At 46.4% G+C, this 20,963-nt stretch overlaps 1 protein-coding gene across 8 annotated transcripts in view; it reads right to left on the bottom strand.

Moving 5' to 3' along the window:
* The window catches only part of ATP2B4 (ATPase plasma membrane Ca2+ transporting 4), a 98,655-nt gene continuing 77,692 nt past the window's right edge, over positions 1–20,963 (bottom strand). For 5 of the 8 annotated variants that reach the window (XM_072814857.1, XM_072814856.1, XM_072814853.1 and 2 more), the window contains 6 exons: positions 18,366–18,557; positions 17,692–17,905; positions 16,439–16,650; positions 15,329–15,436; positions 13,159–13,335; positions 1–4,622 (listed from right to left, as the gene is read on the bottom strand). In XM_072814857.1, coding sequence (XP_072670958.1) covers positions 4,311–4,622; positions 13,159–13,335; positions 15,329–15,436; positions 16,439–16,650; positions 17,692–17,905; positions 18,366–18,557 — 1,215 coding nt within the window. In that variant the 3' untranslated portion in view covers positions 1–4,310. Of the gene's footprint in view, positions 4,623–9,532; positions 9,714–13,158; positions 13,336–15,328; positions 15,437–16,438; positions 16,651–17,691; positions 17,906–18,365; positions 18,558–20,963 lie in introns of all 8 variants that reach the window. The other 3 variants (XM_072814859.1, XM_072814858.1, XM_072814860.1) reach the window with 2 other exon arrangements.

Below are 20,963 nucleotides of genomic sequence, written 5' to 3' on the forward strand. Positions count from 1 at the left end.
TTACAAGTGGGCATGGGTTTTTATTCTCAGTGCACGGCAGTACTGGTTTCTGCTCATCAGCAACAAGCTTTATTGGTTCAAAAAAAAATTATCCCCTTTTTTCCCATCTTTTCAGACTCCTCTTCTTCCCGTCTCAGTGGACAACATATTTGAATTTCAGATTTGCCAGTTTACAGCGTATTTTTTTCCCTAAGAACCATATAAATACATGCAAAAACATTGTACAGAGAGCTTAAATAATATCAGAATGCAAATACAGATTGGGTGCACCAGTAAGCCGAACTATAAGTTATGGCAACACACTGGCATCCACAATGCTTGGATATCGCCACGTTTGTTTATGTCATGCAGACCACAATAGTCAATCTTTTGTTTTGTTTGTTTTTCCTTTTTATACAAAAATACCAGTGCTTGTTATACTAGTTACTGAAAAAAAAAAAAAAAAAGGAAGAAACTCAAAATTCCTATCTGCGTGCCAATTTGAAAAGAACAACATAAGATAGATTTGTTGGCACATATATATGGCATATTCACATATGGCATATATACATATGGGGAGCAAACGTGAACCAAAGGCCAATTTGGTCACAGGGAGTTCACTTCCCTCCATCTCTCCTCATCAAGAGGAAAGGGGACAGCAGGCCTGACAGCAGAGCCGGGAAGGCAAAGCACTAGGCAGTGAGCTAAAAAGAAGGGTGTCTGGTCTATTCTGAGGGAAAGGTTGGAATGGCTTCAGAATAGCAGGCTTTACAAGGCCTCATCCCACCACTGCAGTGGGTGCTCCCTAAATATGGAAGGTGAGGAAGTGTGCACTTTGTGATGGTATCACGGGCTGCTTCAATTGATTGTTAGGCAACGAAAGCAGGAGAGAAAGGAGGTGAGGCATTTCGAGGTTGCAGGACGTGCGAACTTGCCACACACAGCCCCCTCCCCCCGCCCTGGTTTTTGGCAGTGAGGTAATCGCTCAGATAGAACTGTGCAAACTTTCCCCTCTGAAGCTCAGGTGGAAGAAGAAATTCAGACACTAAGGAACCCACAAGTGTCAGAAGGATTGCTTGATGGTTTCTCTCATACCTTGAGGGATGCGGGGAGTCATTTCAGAGGGCAGAGGGCACCTCTGGTAAGGGCCTACCCAAGACGGTTGCCCTAGGCCAGAACTGGCCTTGGTTACTTCCACTTAGAACTATCTCCCTCATCTCCTATATTGCACACAACCTTTCTAAGGGAGAGGAAATCCCAAATCAGATCCTCGAATAAAAACTCACTAATGGAGGACTCCTGGGGCCAAGAACCCATAAAAATGGGTGAAAGAACAATAAAAAATGCAAACCCCCAATCAGCACATCCTTGCAGCCCAAGAGAGATTCACATCTTGGGTACCACTCTGCCAGCTACTCAAGAAACAACATTCGGCCAAGGCCCCTGTTCCTGATCACTAGTTACTGAAAAAGCCTGGCACCCAACTCCATGTGGGATGCACACTCATTTCTTGCTGGGTGTCCTTTCTGTAGGATGCTTTCCTTCCTATCCACAGTCCACTGCCTGTTTTCCTAGGTTTATCTAGGAGAATTATTTCCCCTTCTCCCCATCAGACCCTTTCCAGATCTAAAGCACCATATTGGGGGAAAGCTTTATTAACTTATGCCATATTTACTCACTGCCAGTTGGATCACTAAAACTGAATAGAAAAAAAACATATAAAAAACATATGCACATAAACAAACTTATTAGTTCCATATCAACAAAATTTATATTAAAAAAGTCTAGAACCCAACACATTTTTTCCCCCTAAGTATAAAGATGGCTGTTTGGTGAAAGGAAGTATGGTGTATTGGTTTTAAAACCAATCACAAATATACTAAGTCGCCTGTCATGTCAAACAGCTGGTTATGTGCTCCTTCCACAGGGTAACACAACAGCACTTTATTTCAAATCCTTTAAACAAAATACATATGGCTGACTCAAAAATATCCATTTCTGAGCTAAAGAAAACTATATATTTTTGCATAATATTTTCTATTTTCTCTCCTACCATGGAAACTAGAAGACACATAGAAGCCATTGACTTTAAACAAGTAGACACAAGCCCTCAAGAGTAGCCTGTCAGGCACCATGAGAGTCTTTTGGGAGCAGGAATGGTACACTTGCCTCCGAAGTTTGTTATTGGCTTGTTTTAAAAACTGATCTGAGGTAATAAAAGACTCGACAGAACTAAATCTTCCAATGTACTTAATAAATATCTATGTGCACACCTAATACCTCACTCAGGTGAGCTGTTTATTCCCACATGAGTAGAGCCGTTTATCCCCTTATCTATTTAAGACAGAGAAAAGATTGCTGAAGCACGTGACCTTTATAAAACCCAAGTCAAATGTGGCAGATTGTGTAGTGATGGGGATACGTGGGGGGTATTGTTCCTTTGCTCTTCCTACCTCGGACAGCTCAGGTGGAAGGGGTGAGGGAGGAGGGGTCCAGAAGAGAAGGCCAGAGAGCAGAGAGCTTTAGGCCACCTTACTCTCACAAGTGGAAATTTGGCAGTTCATAAGAGCCTGGAGCCCCACCCCCATCTCTCTTGAAAGAGGGAGACAGGCTTCGTTTTTTTCACGGGAATTGGTAGACATGAGCTAACTCACCCTGCACAGAAGAGCTTATGTCAACATCAGCAGGGCATAAACATGGAGCTCCTGCAAATGTGGCTCCACCTTGTCCCATCAAGGAACACTTAAAAAAAATCTCCTAGTGAAGTCCCCAACTCCTGAGAGGCAGGTGGGAAGGGGCTGCTTTGGGCAGTGTTCAGGGAAAGAAGGCACAGGGCTTGACTGGGCAGCAGTCAACCACATTCGGGGGAGGACCTTGAGTGGGACATGTGGAAGAAGGGAAGAGAGGAAGGAGAACTTTTCAGGGTGGGTATTTTGCTCCTTTAAGTCAGCAAAATGTCAGTGGAGTCCACATGGGATGCATATTTTCAAAAGCAGAATATCCAAGAAGGGTTGGGGTGTGTTTAGAGACAGGACGAGTTAGGGGCCATGAGAGAGCAGAATGAGAAAGCTGAGGAGTACATCAAAGCTGGTACTTGGGCACCTAGGCTCAAGGTGTCTGGTTTCTCAGAACCTGCTGTTATGGCCCTTTGGCCTTCCCCAAGGCTTCTCAGTACTCACTCCCCCAACAATCAGGTCCTGTCCTAGAAAAGCCTTGGTGGAGGAAGGCTTTGAAAGCAGTAGTGGTCAACCTAGGGAGAATCGCATAAGAGTTGGCTCTGATGGTATGTCTTGTCCTAGACCTGCCAGCTGCTGGTCCTCAGTATCCAAGTCCAGTTGGGAGGCAGGGCCATTCTCGATCCATTCTTTTGCCACCACTTTAGGAATAGGAGAAAGCTCAGGCTTATGGTAAAAACTATATAGCGAACATATGCAAGCTTCACAGTCAAGGCTGACCTCCCTGGCACTTAGAAAGGACACACACCTGACAAGATGGCAGTTCAGAAGTGGAGGGTAACCTGGCAACAACAGAAACACATTCTTACCAGCTCTCAATTGCTTCAAGAGGATCCCAGTAGCAAAGAAATCTATCTGCCTCTAGGACTAAACCAAGGGTTCCATTAGGGCCAGACGGGAGAATGGCCAAAGTTGATTCAATTCAGCCATGTCCTTTCCACTTTCTTAATCATCACCACTTAAGAAAGAAAAAAGAAAAAGAAAAAGAAAAAGAAAGAGTGAAGGTAGGGAAGACAGTGGTCGTAAAAGACCAAAGAATCTTAGGGAGATTTGACTAGAAGGGCAGAAAGAGCCAGAGGGCTCTAGGTGTAAGTTTTGAAAATGGGAAAGTCATTTAAAAAACAATCACTCTAGAGGCTGATTCTATACATTCCATTCCTACCTCAACATATTTCATTTGGGAACATTCGTCTCTTGGAATCCTCTATTTAGCTTAAACATGGCACAGACTCATAGGGTAAAATCCAGAAGTCAGGAGATGCCGACATACGTATGTATACTGGGGAGAGTCTGGGTTGGGGTAGATGCCAAGAGGACTGTCATCATTTCTTTAAAAATGACAACTGATACACCCAAGGAGTAGATCCTACCATTCATTACCTGCCTGGGGTTTGACTGGGTCCTGCTACAAACCCCAACTCAAGTTTAAGTCGAAATCCTCGTAGGTCTGTGCTCTTGCCTCTTCATGGTCAGGTGGGGGTTCACACATACTTGGGAGCAGCTGACATGACAGTGAAAAGTCCCATCGTTACCTTATAGATGGGGCAGATGAAAAAGGACACGGGGAGAGTGGGGATGGGAGTCAGAGAATGAAGTTCAAACGGATGTCTCCAGGCTGTGTAGAGGGCTGTCTGAGTGGGAGGCAATGATTTGCACTTGGCTGCAGTCCACCGCATTGTTGTTTTTGTTGGCATACGGAGTGACCTCACCATCCAACAGGAGCACCCTAGTCCCAGCCTTAGGAACTTCAAGATTTTCCTCCTCATGCTCATCCAGGAGTGGTGTTCGTGGCACCTCCTCATCTATGGCGAATTCAGGGTGGGTCATGAAGTTGTGGATGGAGTTTTGGTTCTTGGGTTTCTGAATGCTTTCATGGAGGGAACTATGGAACGCTTTCACCACTTTGATCTATACCAGGGGAAGGAAAAGGAGGATGAGAAAACATGAAGGTGGGAATTGGCCAGTAGAACAAAGAACTGGCAGTTTGAGGAGAGAAACAAAACCCCAACTATGAAATACTACTGCTCAACAACCCAAACCAAACACATAAGAAGAGATTATGGAACGCTAGAAACACCAGATTTCAAGCATGGGTGGCGTGGGGTGAGTAATGGCAAACAACTGAATATTTCAAAGCTGCATTAAAAAAAAAGTAGAAAACCCAAAGCAAAGTTAGCATTCCCAAACCATTCTTAAAATGAAACAGAAAACAAGGGTTCATTAGTTCTTTTGGATGGAGGGCAAGGACATTGGAACCAGGTGCAAATTAATAGCCGAACTTAAAAGATGATTCAGACATGTGGCTTTCTGTGTCGAGGCCAAACATTTTGTGAACGTGGAATGGAAAAATTACACATTGAAGTTTAGTTATCTGTTTCAAACCCGTAAAGAGCCAAACGCATACCCATTTGTACATAATATACTTTTGAGTGATAAGTGGCCATGGATACCGTGCAGCAAGGCAGACAAAACACTTGTCATTTGTGTCAGCAGCATGCAAGAAATTAAAACTCTTATACTCTCCAGTTTAATAATTGCTCTTTCAGTCAGGAAACACGTAGATATTTCTATCCCACGACCTCTGCCATGTTCCCTTCCTTCAAAGAAAGCAAAACTCCACCCTTCTGCCCCTCCCCTGGCAGATGGGGCTGAAACACGGGTATCAGAAGATGCCTTCATCCTAACTTTGGAGAGAAGAGCTGGCTCTCAGAGTTCAAATGCATGTCCATGTCTTTGGTGCATGGCACCTGTGCCTGGTCTTGCAGCTTTCTCCAGCTATTTCTAATTGTGAAGAGAGCATGATCTTATGTGGGGAAGGGAAGGGCTGGGACCAGGAGAGAAACCACCCACTCGGAGGCTGTGCTCCAGACAAGTGCCTTTTCTGATGAGGTGGATGAAGAGAATGGAGGAATGGAAATAATAAGTGGTTTTAATGGGCAGAGGGAAATGCATTGCCCTCTAGGTGTCAAAGTCTCTTTCTACCGCACAAAAAAGGAAGGGATTCAGTCAATTGGGAGAAAAGGAAAAAAATAATTGCTCCCTATGGCCACCCTTTGCCTCATCCATGGGCTCCAACTCTTCCGGGAAGCCTGCTTTTCTGATCTGTAGGTCTCTCTGAAGTATGATTTAAATCCCGGGTTGGTAGAATTGGGGTAGGGGCAGTAGGATGGATTCCGAGAGGTTGGAGAGAGACAGGCCATGGGAAAAGAAAGCGGCTGGAGGATAGTTTTAGTTGTGGGGAGGTGGCCGATCCTAGTCTTGTCAAAAAATTCTTCCCCCAGGAGAGAAATGGGGCTGATGCAGGAGAAACTGCTGTAGTGGGAGAGACAAAGGGAGGAATGATAAATGTTGGCATAAGGCACCTCTTCCATTCCTCTGGTGTTTCAGAAAAGAATGTGCCCCTGGAGAAGAGGCAAGAATGTGCAGACAGCAGAGACACAGAGTCAGGCAATGCTTCCTATCACTGTATAGACCCTTCAAGACTAATACACGGAGGATTCACTGAAGTTGTGTCTTTGCTGGCTAAGGCTCTCCTTATGTTGCCTCACTCCACAATAGCCTGGCAGACCCACCCAGGACTGAGGTGCCCGGAACTTAGAAAGCACTGGACTCTCTGCCACTCAGTAGAACTTGATACTTCAGCCAAGAAGAATCAAGGAACCTGGGCACATATTCACTATGCTGAACAGAAAGGAAGGACCTACTTTTCCATCCTTCTGTGATTTCTATTGACCATCTGTTGGGTGCATTTTACCTGTCATGTTGTCTTTGCTCCAGATCTCGGTGAGATCAGATGGAACAGAGGCTCCCTTTGGTCTTCCAGAGGCCCCAAGCTTTAACTGACCTCCATCAAATCTTAGAGCAAGGCGCCTTGGGTGAATGAGCCCAAACCCAGTGCCTTTTCCCAGGCCAAGAGATGGGTTCCAAGTCATACCACCCCGTAGGAGTGATAACAGCTCCCACTTTTCACCTGCTTGTGAGATTTCCGAGTTTTTAACAAGTACTGCAGAAGAACAGGTACCTTTATACCACAGGTTGGTTATTTCAATATCAGTGATTTTCAAACTTCTTGCTTCTATTTTGTTTTTGAAGCAACTGAATACTTAAAATAATTATATGTGAAGTCCAATAGAGAAAACATATTTTTAAAAATTGGTTTTAGAGTCAGGGTCTGGAGCCCCATTTTCTGGCTTTTCCTTTCACCTGTTGGGGTGATCAATAACACTGTTACAGGTAAACAGTAAGATAAAAGTGAATTGGAATGGGTAGATGGAAAGTGTAGGGAAAATTTCTTCTTTGGGAGAGCAAGGAACAGTCATCCGGCTAGACTGCAGGGCTTCTAGAATCTAAAGGGAAACCAGCATCCTGCAAGGGAAGCTCAAAGGAAGAGGAGTCAGGGAGCTAGGCAGCACCATCTAGTGGCCTGGTGGCGGAGAGAAGGGTGAGGTGTGGAGGGCTTAGGGCTGCGCCAGAATGCTCCTCAACTCCAACATTGGCCTCCGAGAATATGTAACACATGCTGAGGTACGATCACACAGATACATCACCACCAGTCCACCGCAAGCAAAGGTGGCAATCCTCCTTTCCTGATATCTGGTGCGTGAGCAGTGTACGGGGAACAAGATACAGCTAGTGCAGTGGGTGATGTGAAAGCTGTAGGCAGTCTCCACTCAGGCAATCAGCCCTTCCTCAGTTATCCCTCAAAACCTCTGGGAAATGGCTCTTCCGTGGCCCCTGTCCTACAGGTAGAGGTAGTTGATTGAAGGGTGACTCTTTCTCATGTCTCAGAAGTCTCAACCAGGCTGGACCTTCGGTCAGGTATGAGGGCTAAGGGCCACTCTCTGGAGCTCAGTGAATGGACAGATGAAGGCTCCATCTCCTCAGCTAAAGTCTACAGTTTTCTGTTCTCTTTTCAGAAACTAGGGGAAGAGAAGGGACTAAAGGGTTCTCCTGTAGAGGGAAATGTTAAAGATTTATCTCCCGAAGGTTAGATAAAGAACTGAATTTGCTAGGAGATCTGGGATGGGGAAGAGAGTCTTGAAATGCACGACTGTTTCTGGTAGGATGTCCGACTAAGAAGGCGCAGCTGGAGAGAGAGCAGGTGTGCCTGTGTCTCTTGACTGATTTTCTGCCTTTGAAGGTTTGCGGCACACCCTCTACTGGCAACTCCATAAGAGCCCAATCAATGGGCTCTGTCTTCTGCTTAGTCTCTTTCTGCCTTCGAATCACTGGGACATTTGATGTTAACCCTTTCTAACAGAAAGGCATGATTAAAAAAGAAGAGACACTAGTTGGAAGGACGGGAAAAACTAGAAGAAACAAGGAAATAAGAGAAGAATATGGAAGGACTAGAGGGAGAAGGGCTCAGATACTTGCAGGGTAAGACTTATTTAGTTCTTTGACTGTGTTTGAGCCTAAAGAAATTTGTGTCTATAGAAAACCCCACCCGCCATATCTCACACCAGAACACTTTCATTTGGCCACAAAGACAACAAATAATCTAAGTCTGGTCAACCTGCAGAGCTCACAATCATGTGAACCACAGACAATGCAACCATTCTTTCTTTACCCCACCCCCATCCCCTTCCGGGGTTCTGGTGTGTGGGGGGAGGTTGGAAGTGGGGGAGGAAGAGATAAATAAAATAGTCAAATATCTGAAGCTCACAATAGACTTAATACACAGAGACTGCTTCCCCACCAAATACCTGAACAGTACTATCAGCAGAGTGCCTGCTCTCTCCTGTGTCTCATCTGGGGAAGGTAAAATGACCAGGAATAGGAAGGCATAAGCATTAGCAAGAATTGAACGATTTACTGATGGGAACACCAGATCCTAGGTTAATCACTGACAGCATCCCAGCTGACGGGCTGGCTGAGAAAGAGGCTCCTAAAACTTTACATGCAAAATAAGGTGGGAAGGGCTGGCTATGGGGGAGACAATCAAACCAGAGGAAAGGAGAAGCAACAAAACAAAACAGAAGTTGCTCTTCAGAAATTCCTAAAAAGAAAAAAATTGGAATGAAGAGAAATACGTTATTTGAATCTTTGCACGTACATTTCTCCTGGCCAGATGTGAACACCTTGATTCTTAAACCAGAGCTTGGTTTGACATCCCTGAAAAGCGAAAGCTCAGTGACACTAAGCCCTGTGCATGGGAACTGAACACACCTTTCCTTCATGCTCAGCTATGGTGTCTACAACAATATTGCCAGCTCATGACAGAGTGGTAGCCCAGGAGGACCATTATTATTGGCCAAGTTCAACGTTGGCTCAATTATGATGGATCTCCTGGGAGAAAAACCCAGGGGAAGGTTGGTAGCTCTCTTCCTACTCTTTCTGGAGATCTGAAACTTGCCCCCTCCCACCTATGAAGAGACTGCTGGGTTTTCATTGGCCTAACCTCACATCTAACCTCAGGGGATCAAGTTCAGACTCAAAGGAGCTGGAGGAGAGGAACAAAATATCCAAACAAAGCAAAACAAGCAAACAGACAAACAAACAAAAAACCAAAATAGAGCAAAACAAACAAACAAAAAACTCCAGGAAGAAACAAGCAATGCAGAGGAACAATCAGAAAACAGGACTGTTGTCTTTAAAATGGTTATGGTTTAATTGTTTTCCCACATTAAAAAAATAAAATAAAAGGGCCCACAGCCTGGGTGGGGAGTGGGATTTCTGTCCCATTTTTCATCCCTTAAGCCAAAGGTCAAAGGGAATAAACCAAAAGGAAAAGATAACCATGGTTGGTTAAAGTGGATGCCACGTGCTCTCTTGTGGTCATTTTAGCAAATCATGCATCATAATAGACTATCACTCACTGCCCAGAGTAGGAGATGAGACAGCAGCAGGAACAGAAGTGGTGGGGGGAGATGTAACTGGCGCAACTGTTACATAGGATGAGCTAGGAACATGTTTTACATCAAGATGCTGCCCCATGGTCTGTCGCTTTAGGACTCCCTTAAAAGAGGCTCCCGTCTGGAATGTGTTAATTACGTCGATCTGCAAAGAATCAGAGAGTGAGACAGCTTTGCTCCACAGTCCGAGGGGGTAGGAAAACGGGGGTGTCCTGGAGGGCTTTAGGGAAGGGGGTGGTGGTGGAAAGTGCTGGGAAAAGGAAGTTGACAGGAGCTAGAGCAAGAGAGAAGGTTCCCTCATACACTAAGGAATGGTGAGTAAAAGGGGGGACACCGTTAATTGCTCAGCACACTTCGCTGAAAGAACAATTTGCCATGGAGTCCAAATACCCAGCCAGGATCTGGTCTGCTCTTCCCTTTCAGCCTATGAAGGACATTTTAGGTGCGCAGGTGTCCCAAAGCACCTACGGTCTAAAGGGACTTCTCCACCCCGTGACTCCTAATAGACAGCGGTAGCTTATTCATTATGTGGACTTTCAAAAAATAAGGTGTGTCCCTTAAGATAGAAGGCAAAGTATATATTGATTGAATTTTGAAGCTCAAGAACCTCTGAACCAATAAACTGACTACTAATTTTTGCAGATTTTGCAGGAAAATAACTCATGGTTAACGAAAAACAAAAACAAAAAAACAGAGCCATGGAGTAGGCCACACACAGGTGGCCAGGGTGGAAAGGCTCCTAGACCACGACTGCTGGGCTCACTTGCTTCGGGGTTTCTTCTCTGAAATACCCTCTCCTTGGGCTGAAATGGAGAGGCCCCTGGAAAAGGAGCTCAGGAACCATCAGCCAAGCTCTTTAGCAAGAATGCCACCAGCGCTGGAGATCCTGAAATGTCTGGTGACGTCTGACAATACCTCAGTTGCTAGACTGAGGGCAGGGCAGCAAGGCTTGCTGGTTGTTGGTGGGCATGGTGGCTAGGAGTCTAGCAAGTGGTCTCTGGTTTTCTGTGTCCTACTTCTCAGAGACAGATGATTCATACCATTTGGTTACCAATGACAGCCTTGGTCTGGGGCCCGGGGCCAACCTACTATCCTTATCCTTGACCCCCTAAGTGACACAGAACAAATCAAAATAAGGCCTATCCTTCCGGAGTTTTTGAATCATCTTAAAAACGCCCACTTTTCTTTTTTTTTTTTTCTTGGCCCACAGGTTTAATACCAAGTGCTGATTCCATTCATTCGACTTCATTTCCCCAGGGTAAGAAGGTGGGAAAGTAGGCACCTGATGAGTCAGGTGTTCTTATTTATAAAGCTGCCTGAGAAGCGATGAAATGTTTAGGGGTGGTTTCTGGATTCAGACCAAAGTGTGAGAAACTACCATCCCCTCATCAAAGTCTTTAGTCCTGGGGGACCGAGGAGCCTGGTCCTATGGGAGCAAAGGGGCTGCACGTGGGGAGGGGACAGCTGGGGTGAAGATACGTTCCTTAGTGCTCGTTAGTGTCATGAGGCCCCCACGTCCACCGTGAGAACGGATTCCAGGATTACCTTCCCAAGCTTTTACCCTCTAATGCTTTCAGGGATCTCTAAACTAAAGGGACCAGGATGGGACAATTGCTGGGCAACACCTGCCACCCCCAAGTGTTTCAATGAGAATGACAAGGAGGATCAACGACCCGCTGGCTGGGGGTTTCGTTAGAGCCCTGCTGAGGCTGACAACCTGATGTCAGGAGAGGGTTCAGGTCTGGGTTTCAGATGAGCACAGTCAGACTTGTTTGCTTATGGGGTTAGGTGCACACCGCAGGCAGGGATTTGGTGACTGTGGCATCTTCTAGGGTTGCATCTGCTGCCTGAGCTCAGGTTGGAATGTCACTCTCGCCTAGCTGCGTCCGGCTCCCACAGGGAAAGTCAGTATACCTAAAGCCATGCGGGCAGTGCAACCGAGCCCAGGTATAGAGTCAAGGGGATGGGAATCAGCAGTGGAGGGGAAGGAAGATCCATGAATCTCAGTGTCCCCCCACCTCCCGCCCGGGGACAGAAGACCGGCGAGGGGCCAAGAGATGCTGGAACGAGGGAATCCTGTCTAGGAAAAAAAAATCACATAGGAGAAGAGGAGGCAGTGACCCTAAAGGGGAGAAAAGCAGACAGGTTATTTTGAAAGGAGCATACCTGAAGGAAAGCACTGGGGCTTTAGAGACAGGAGCTGGTAGCCTGGAGGGTAGGGTAGTGTTTGCAGGTCCTGAGGGAGTTTCCCTTTCTAGGGGAGGAACCCGAAGGAGAGCCAGGGAGCCCCAGTGCTCCTGAGCTAGCCCTCCCTTCCCACCGCCATCACCATCACCGTCTGGCCTGTGGGAGATAAGCCCCCAGCAGGTATCCAGTGGTGAGGATCCATTTGATTTCTCTTCCCTACACCCGAAGGAGGTGTGGGCTTGACTAGGGAACTTCCTAAACCATCTGCAAGGCTCATTTTATCGAGTGGAACTTGTTTCTGGAATCTCCAGCCAACCAGCAGAGAGGGATAGGCTTGTTCTCTGGAGATGGGAAACTTCAGGACTTATCCAACAGAGGTAGACAGGGCAAGAACAGGGAGAGTGGTAGGTTGACCAGTGTGCCTAGACCAGCCCTCCCACCCAGGAGCAGGTGGTTATAGGTGCTGCGTGCAAAGTGGGAAGAAAAAGTTACTGTCGGGCTACACAGGCAGGGGGCTGAGAACAGCATCTCTGCCATTTCAGAAATTACGTGAAGGGAAAAGGTTTGAGGAAATTGTAGCTTCTTCCTTTTGGGGAAGCAAGTCTGAATCCTGCAAAAGATACTCAGGCATTGAGAATGACTTCTGTCATTTCTACACACATAGCCATCAGATCCCCCACCATGGCCTTAAAGCTGGAGTGGGGAAGATTCGAGAGGGTGAGTTTCTTTTACAAAGATCCTCCAGGGCAGCCCAGGTGGCTCAGCGGTTTAGTGCCGTCTTCAACCCAGCGCCTTATCCTGGGGTCCTGGGATCGAGTCCCACATTGGGCCCCCTGCATGGAGCCTGCTTCTCCCTCTGCCTGTGTCTCTGTCTCTCTCTCTCTGTGTCTCTCATGAATAAATAAATAAAATCTTAAAAAAAAAGATCCCTGCAGATAACGGCTACGTTACCCTCACAGCAGCTTGAGGATGCACACGAGGTAGGTGTACGTTGGAGATACTGGCTTAGAGATGCTGTCTAACTCCTTCTTCCTGGTGGGGAGGGAGAGACTCTGAACACCTCCCACCCCGAGGTCAGGGCTGCTGCTTGCAAGAGACCTTCCACGGGAAGCTTGCCGGCCCGATGGAGGTGGCAAAATGGGCTTTAGAACCAACCTGAAGCTAAAGGACGATGCTACCAGTCTGGGTCCAGTGCTCTGGACCCTGTGATTACCTTCCTTGCAGATAAGCCCAGGCAGTGGCTGCCGCCCATCTGTCCTGAGGTGAGGGAGCTTGGGCTGCCCACCAGGAGTAAGCCCCAGGGAGGGAAGAGATGTTGGCCACTGAGAACTGTCACCCTCCCCACACCTCCCACCACAGAAAGATTTCTTCTCCTGGGGGAGGACAGGCCACTGTCAGAGTACCTGAGTCTGGATACGGTTCAGGCCCCGGAACCAGAGGATCTGGCCTCGGCGCAGTTCCATCTCCGCATGGTCAATCTCATCCAGCCCCTCTGCGTCCTTGGTGATCTCCTCTTTGGTGGTGCCATGCCCAGCCTCCTTCAGGAACTTCAGGGATTGGGTGGGTATTGTGGAGATTATCTGAGAACAGGAGCAGTGAAAGGGGAGACATCCGAATCAGGATGAGAGGCTGTCACTTGGCTTGTGCGGTCAGGCCCTTGCATAGGTCACTTTCTGCCCCATCACCATCGGTGCTGTGGGGGGAGCAGTGGGGGAAGCAGTGGGAGAGACGCCAACCCACCCAGGCAAGCACTCCTCAGTTCCTACCGAATGGCAGGCCCTCAGGAAGGTTTTCTGTATTTGTGGACATACAAAGGAGAATTTATATTCAAGTATTTGGCCGGCCATCTGCCTACTTGCTTATACGCTGGATTCTCCTTCTGCCTCACTTCTTCTTTTCCATTTTGCGATGTGTCTTTTAAGGGAAGTAGAACTATAATGCATGGTACATAGTAGTGAGGGACAGAGACCAGGGCTAGGGGCAAACAAATCGGGATCAGAGAGGATGGGGAGAGGATGGTCATGTCGCATGTGTGTGGGCAAAAGGGAAGAGAAGTGTTGGAAGAGAATGACCCTCTTTTTGTCACCACGTACAAAGTAATTTCTGTGTTAGAAAATGAGGGTGAAAGGATACTCGAGTTTTTCTTGGGCTTGGAGTGAGGAAGTGGGTGGGACAGGCCAGGGAAGAAGGGACATATGAATATCATCAGAAGACACGGGGCAGGCAGTTGGGCTTGCAATTCAAAACAAATCACTCAGGAAGCTCAGTCAGTCAGTTCTCCTCAACAAACCGATGAGTAGACAGGGCTGGGATGAGAGAGGGAGTTCAACATGGAGTCAGGCATATTGAAATGGGAAGGATGTCTGCTGTTAGATGCCTGGAAGGAGGGGCTGTTATCTGGCATCAAGGCTGCATGGCTACAGGTAAGACTAGACCCAGATGGGGGTTTCAGGTAGTTGGTGAAACAACCAAGCTTCACCCAGGTGTAAAAGGGCCCACTGGTAAAGAAACAGCACCAGACAGAATAGGGTGGAGGGACTCATGGTAGGAACTGGGATAGTGATGAGTCAGGAAGGCATCTAGGAGTAGGAAAGAGATAACTGCAGGTCTAGGGTAAGGCCTGCAGTCCCAGGGAGGGATCTCTGGGGCCACTTAGAGCAGAGCCATTATCCAGGTGGCGAGGCGCCCATCAAGAGAGCTTGGAGGTCTGCAAAGCAGAGCTTAGACTGGGTCAGAGTCGAGGATGAGGGCGATGTGCAAAGTGGTATCAGGGAAGGAATAAAACTTACCAGACCTGATCGTATTATTATGATATTAATGACTAACTTTTACTGTGTACTTACAGTGTACTAGACATTGTTCTAAGTCATTTCTGTGTCATAACTGATTGGCTGATTAACAATGATTAATGATGATCCTGTCCTAATTTGAGGAAACTGAGGTACAGAGTGGTTAAGACATTTGCTCAAGGAGATTCAACTCCTAGAAAGGAGATGTGGGATTCAAACCTGGGGAGTTGGTCCCAGAGCAACTGTCTTCCCTTCTCCCCATCTGTGTGCTCTGCTGCTTCTCTAGAAACCGTGTGGGTCTGGATTTATCTCAAGTGAGAGTCAGCCATTCAATCCAGATAAGGTCATGGTGAACACGAGGGGGGCAGGGGAGCCGTAAACTACTTTAGCCCAGTAGCTCACAGCCAGACTGCTGCTTCACCTGAACAAAGACTTCTGCTTTATAAACTCTTCTACTTCTAAGACCCTTAGTTTTGTTTTTTCCCTTTCAGCAAAATTTCATTGAAAATTTCCACTCCTGTCTCAGAGACGCTAAGGGACCCGCCATGCTTCTAGGCATGGTTAGAGGAGAGATCTGAAGCCTCTGAAGTGCTGCTGGACACTGACCATTCTACTCTGGGATCCTGCAAGATGGAAAGACTTTGAAAACTCGGGGTAGGTAGGGGAGGGAAGAGGAAGATGAAGGTAAGGAGCTGGGAGGTCCCGCAGGTGCATGCCCCATCTCCTCCAGAGGAGAGAGTGTGCCAGCTGTGCGCACATGCAGGGCGAGCCTGTTGGTACTCACCTGGCCCCACAGCAGTTCTCCAATGCCAATGAAGAGACACCAAAACCACTGAGACAGGGTGAGCTTCGTACAACTGAAGGGTTTACCCCCAAATTCCACGATGATAATCTAGAACAGAGAAAGAGGCAGCCCACCATTGGGGAGGCGAGTAAGAGGCAGCTAAGCCCTCCAGCCAAGGCCACCAAAGCTATGTCAGCCCCCTGCCCCATGATCCCTGTGGGGCAAACCCTGATCTGCTCATTGGAGAAGGAAAAAGAAGAAATCCAGAAGGGGAGAAGGGAAGGCAGTCTTTATAGAGACCCTGATGCGGAGACAGATCTAGTTACCATGAATATTGTTAAGGTAAGAGCTGGTGGATCCAGGGGGACTGGTGGCTTCTGGTGACTAAAGCCAGTGGATGACCAGCAGAAGGCACAGAGATGGGAGAGGAGGAACTGAAGAGAGGAGCAGATGAGGGAGACACTGGCCAGGGAGGGGCAGGAGCCCTTTGTTACCAGTGAGCTCATAGTCTCTTTCTTGTATCTGCAGGTTTTAGTGTTCCTCTGATGAGGGCAAGGAGGAAGGAACCCAATCTTCGTACTACCAGGGCAGCCATGTCCTTGACCCCAGGTCTACAAGAGGAACCCAGGCCATGCTTATCTGTCAGCTGCCTGTTCACCATCCCACCACTTCTCTCCCTCTGTGAACTGTGCAGTGTTTTCAACCAGGAACCCCCCATGAATGAAGGGGCAGGGACAAGGAGAGCCCATTCGGTATGTATCTGCACATTTCATGTGTGTTGGCAGGAGGCATGGAATGACCTAGAAGAGTGACCCTCTTCTTGGCCACTCTGTGAAATTTCTGAGCTTTTGAAAGACAAGGGAAGGATCCCATCTATCTTATTTTATTTGCTATCAACGAGTTGGCTTGCACTGTAGCACCTGGCCCAGCAGGCTCCAGTTTTGAGTAATGTGCAAATGGAAGCCAACTGGGAATCCAAAGGCGTTCAGTCCACAGCCAGAGACCCCATCATTCTCTCCCTCCTTCTCCTGGGTACCTAGGGAACCCTGTTCCCAGCATCCAACCTCTGCCATCCCAGCCCTCCTACCCCAACTCCAGCTAGAGGCTCACCTGGCTGATGAAGGTGCCCAGGACCACGGAGCAGAAGATGAGGTTGCGGAAGATGCCTGCGAAGACGTTCCTCTCTCCATGGATCTTGCGGGAATTGATCTCGTTGAAGAGCTGCATCAGCACAAAGGTGTTGAAAATAATGGTGTAGTGCTGGCTGGGTGGTGAATGCAGAGGCGCCTTCCTCCCACTATCAATGTCAAAGAATTTCTCACCTAGTGGGGGCAAAGGAAGCATCAGTGGGTTAAGTGTGGTCTCAGCAAGGGCTCAGGTTGAGTCAGAACAACACACGTTGGTGTGGCCAAGCTGGTGGCTTACAGCTGGTGTCCATTCTGATGGTTCAGTATCTGAGCTACTGTATCAAATACTTTAAGTGTTAGCTGTGGTCTCAACATATCTTTTTTTTTTTTTTTTTTTTTTTATTTTTATTTTTTTTTATTTATTTATGATAGTCACACAGAGAGAGAGAGAGAGGCAGAGACACAGGCAGAGGGAGAAGCAGGCTCCATGCACCGGGAGCCCGACGTGGGATTCGATCCCGGGTCTCCAGGATCGTGCCCTGGGCCAAAGGCAGGCGCCAAACCGCTGCGCCACCCAGGGATCCCGTCTCAACATATCTGACCCTCTCTCCCCACGTTTGCTCCACTGACTTTGACTTCTTAGAGTGCAGTGTGGTGAGAAAACTATTAGGGTCAGGAAGACACAGATTTGAGCTTAGTGTCACCGTTTACTCACCATGTGACCTGAGCTTCAGTTTTATAATCTGCAAAAAACCCCCAACTATTATAGGGGTACTGGGTGGCTCAGTTGGTTAAGCATCTACCTTTAGCTTAGGTCATGATCCTAGGGTTCTGGGACTGAGCCCCCATCGGGCTCCTGCTCAGTGGGGAGTCTGCTTCTCTTTCTCCCTCTGTCCTTCCCATGCCCACTTGTGCTTTCTCTCTCTTTCTCAAGTGGATAAATAAAATCATAAAAAAAAAAGTACAGAAAGCTACCCTGCGAAATTCTTAGGAGGAGTACGTCAACTAGCACGATGCGCCACACAGGACAAGAGGACACACCCAGTGAGGGGAGTTGTCATCATCTCTACTGCTGTGCTCAGCCTGCTCAGCGACCTCCCGTGCTATCTTCTTTCCTCCTTCTTTCCATCTTTCTTTCGTGCCTTTTTCCCCTCCTTTTCCGTGCCATTCTCTGACCCCCATCTCCACTTAGCACTGCGACCCCTGTTTCTAGCCCCAACCCCAGCCTTGGCTCACCAGCAAAGACGAGGAAGAAGATGACGGTGAGCTGATAGACTGCGTGGCCCAGGATGTTCTTCATCATGGTACGTGAGATCAGAGGCTTATTTCGGCCATATGGGCGACGCTTCAACAGAGACTCTGTAGGAGGCTCTGTGGCCAAGGCCAATGAGGCAAAAGTGTCCATGATTAGGTTAACCCATAGCATCTGCACAGCTTTCAGGGGGGAATCCTGGTGGGAAGAAGTACCGGTCCTTTTAGCTTTCCTTAGAAAACAGCCCTCACCTCACTCATCAGCCTCAGCTTTGCCCTTGCAATGGCCTAGCTCCCACTAGCCACCTAGCCTTTGGATCCGGCCATTTATGAGCTGAGTGACCTTGAGAAAGTTACTTAAATTCTTTGAGCCTTGGGTTCCTCACCTGTAAAATGGGGGAGAATGTGCACTTTGCAAGGTTGTTTGTGGAGACCATATAAGTACTCATCATGGCGGCTGCCATGCAATGTGCTACATTAGTGGTAAATAACTTATCATCCTCCTACATGGGCAGATGGGGATCTAGTAGAGCTAACTCCTGCCCCAACACCACTGGGGGCACATGTCCTTAATCCTCAGTAGCCAAGACCTCACCTGCCATGTTCCCTAGCCTCCCCCCTCATCCCTCTCCTCTCGGCCCACCCCACGCTCCTTTCACCTGAGTGATACAGGCTCCAGTGAAGGCCACAATCACGGCCACCACGTTGACAGTGAGCTGGAACTGCAGAAACTTGGAGATGCTGTCATACACGTTTCGCCCCCACATCACTGCCTTCACAATGCTGGTGAAGTTGTCATCTGTTAGGATAATGTCTGATGCCTCTTTGGCCACATCTGTGCCTGCAATACCCTAAGTGAGAAAGGGAAGAAGAACAGCGAGGACCTAGATAAAGCAGGTCATCTACGTTCTGAACCTAGACTGTATTTCCAGACCTCCACCAAGCTTCTGAACCAGCCATAAACACAAGAGGGCACACTTGCCATGCAAATGCTAATGACCAAGCCAGGGTATTTTGTGTTCTCATCTCTTCCAAAGAAAAGGAAGGGAAAATGTGTCATTGTCAGTCCACAGAAAGCAGGGCTGGGACCTGATGCTAGACTGGAAATGACAGTTTCTCTGAAATTCCTTTCTCCCTTCTCTGCTACTCCTTCACCTGAGAAATGAAGGGAAGGATAAGGGAACATGTTTTATTCTACGTCCAAATCCTTACACTTCTATCTTTTTTCTTTTTAAAGATTTTATTTTTAAGTAATCTCTACATCCAATACAGAGTCTGGACTTACAACCCCAAGATCAAGAGCTGCATGCTCCAGTAACAGAGCCAGCTAGGCACCCCTAAATTCTTGTATTTCTTTTGCCACTGTCAATGTCCCACTTAAGTCCTTGTCTCCCCCACACCTCTAAGTCACCTTACATTTTTTTCTGGGAGGAGTGGTCTGGCAGCACAGTTCAGATGTCCTATCCTTGTACAAATTCCTGTTCCTGGGGAACCACTAAAGGTTTCTCAATAGACATATCAATGGTTGAAAGTTGAGCTTTTAGAAACAGTAAATTTTCTAGACTGGTAGCCAATAGGTGAACTTGGATTCATTTTCCAGCCTGCTCCTATATAATCTTTCTGCTTAAAACCTGGTGGTTTATTCACAATTCTCTGAACCTCTCATTCACTTCTAGGGTCTAGACTTCTCCTTACACCATTTCCCTAAATCTGGAACATCCTTCCTCCTTGTCTATTTAAACCCTCTCTATCTTTAATAGTCCATGTGATGCAAAACCATCCCTAACACCTCCAGCCCATACTTCTATTCCATGTCTTGTAAATCCTATAATCCACAGAGGAGCTTATTCATTAATTTGGCTTGCAATAGTAGATATTTGTTCTCTTTACCTGGTAGTAATATTTTCCTATCCAGACTGCAATAAACAAATATCTATTGTAGACTATACAACTCAGTTTCCCCTTCAAAGAGTTCTCTAACACATCCACACAAATGCTGTTACATGCGCTGCAAAAAGAAAGATACAAGTAAAAAAAAAAAAAAAAAGAAAAGAAAAAAGAACTATATATACTTACTACTACGGAATAATTTTCAGGTTAAGTGAAAAATAGCAATGTAAAAAAAAGAGTATATGGTATGTGTGTAGATAAGTATACATAGTAGTATAAATAAGTATCACTTATCTAAGAGGATAGGATACAAATATATTATACATTTGATTATATTTTAAAGGAGCAAACAGAAGGATATACCAAAAACAAAGAAATGTTACTTGGAGTTAAGAGGGGAGGCAACAGGGTGGAGGTGATAGGGATAGAAGCTGGATTTCTAGGAATAGACTTTCTTTTGTATATTTGACTTTAGAACTATATCACTATTTTATTGAGCATAAAACAAAATTAAGTTTAAAAAGCAATCTCTAGGGGCGCCTGGGTAGCTTAGTTGGTTAAGTGTATAACTCTTGATCTTGGCACAGGTATTGATCTCATGGTCATGAGTTTGAGTCCTTTGTTGGATTTCACAGTTGTGGAACTTACTTAAAAAAAAAAAAAAAAAAAAAGAAGCAATCTCTAAAATGGAAAGCAACATGGTATAAATGAACTGGTAAAACCAGTTGGTAGCACAACCACACAAAGGAAAAATGTCCCAAATGACTTAAAAAACCATAGTAACTTGATGGTAGAACCTAGCAGGATATACCTTTTGGATAACAGGAACTAAGAGAAAAATCTTGAACTCCTTTTTGAAAAGTAATTGTATTGTTTTTGCTTTTTTGAGACTATTACCTATATTTAGGGTAAAACAAAGTAAGGATTATGTGAATACCATCAAGAATCAAAATTTTCATCTTAAGAGATATAAATATAAAATAAAGGAAGTTAAATAAAATTAGTAAGTTAGAGTTCTATAATTCTTTTTTTCCCCAAGATTTTATTTATTTATTCATGAGAGACACAGATTGAGAGAGAGGCAGAGACACAGGCAGAGGGAGGAGCGGGCTCCATGCAGGGAGCTTGATGTGGGACTGGATCCTGGGTCTCCAGGATCACGCCCTGGACTGAAGATGGCGCTAAACCGCTGAGCCACCGGGGATGCCCCAAGTTCTATAATTCTTTTTTTTTTTTTTCAAGTTTTTTTCAAGTTCTATAATTCTAAAAGTGAATTGAAAACACCAATATGGGTTCTTGAAATATTTTATCTTTAAAACAAAGAAACACACACACACACAAAAGAAATATATGTATCTTTTATAAGA

Source organism: Canis lupus, chromosome 38 (assembly GCF_048164855.1).
Source record: "Canis lupus baileyi chromosome 38, mCanLup2.hap1, whole genome shotgun sequence".
Classification (NCBI taxonomy): Eukaryota; Metazoa; Chordata; class Mammalia; order Carnivora; family Canidae; genus Canis; species Canis lupus.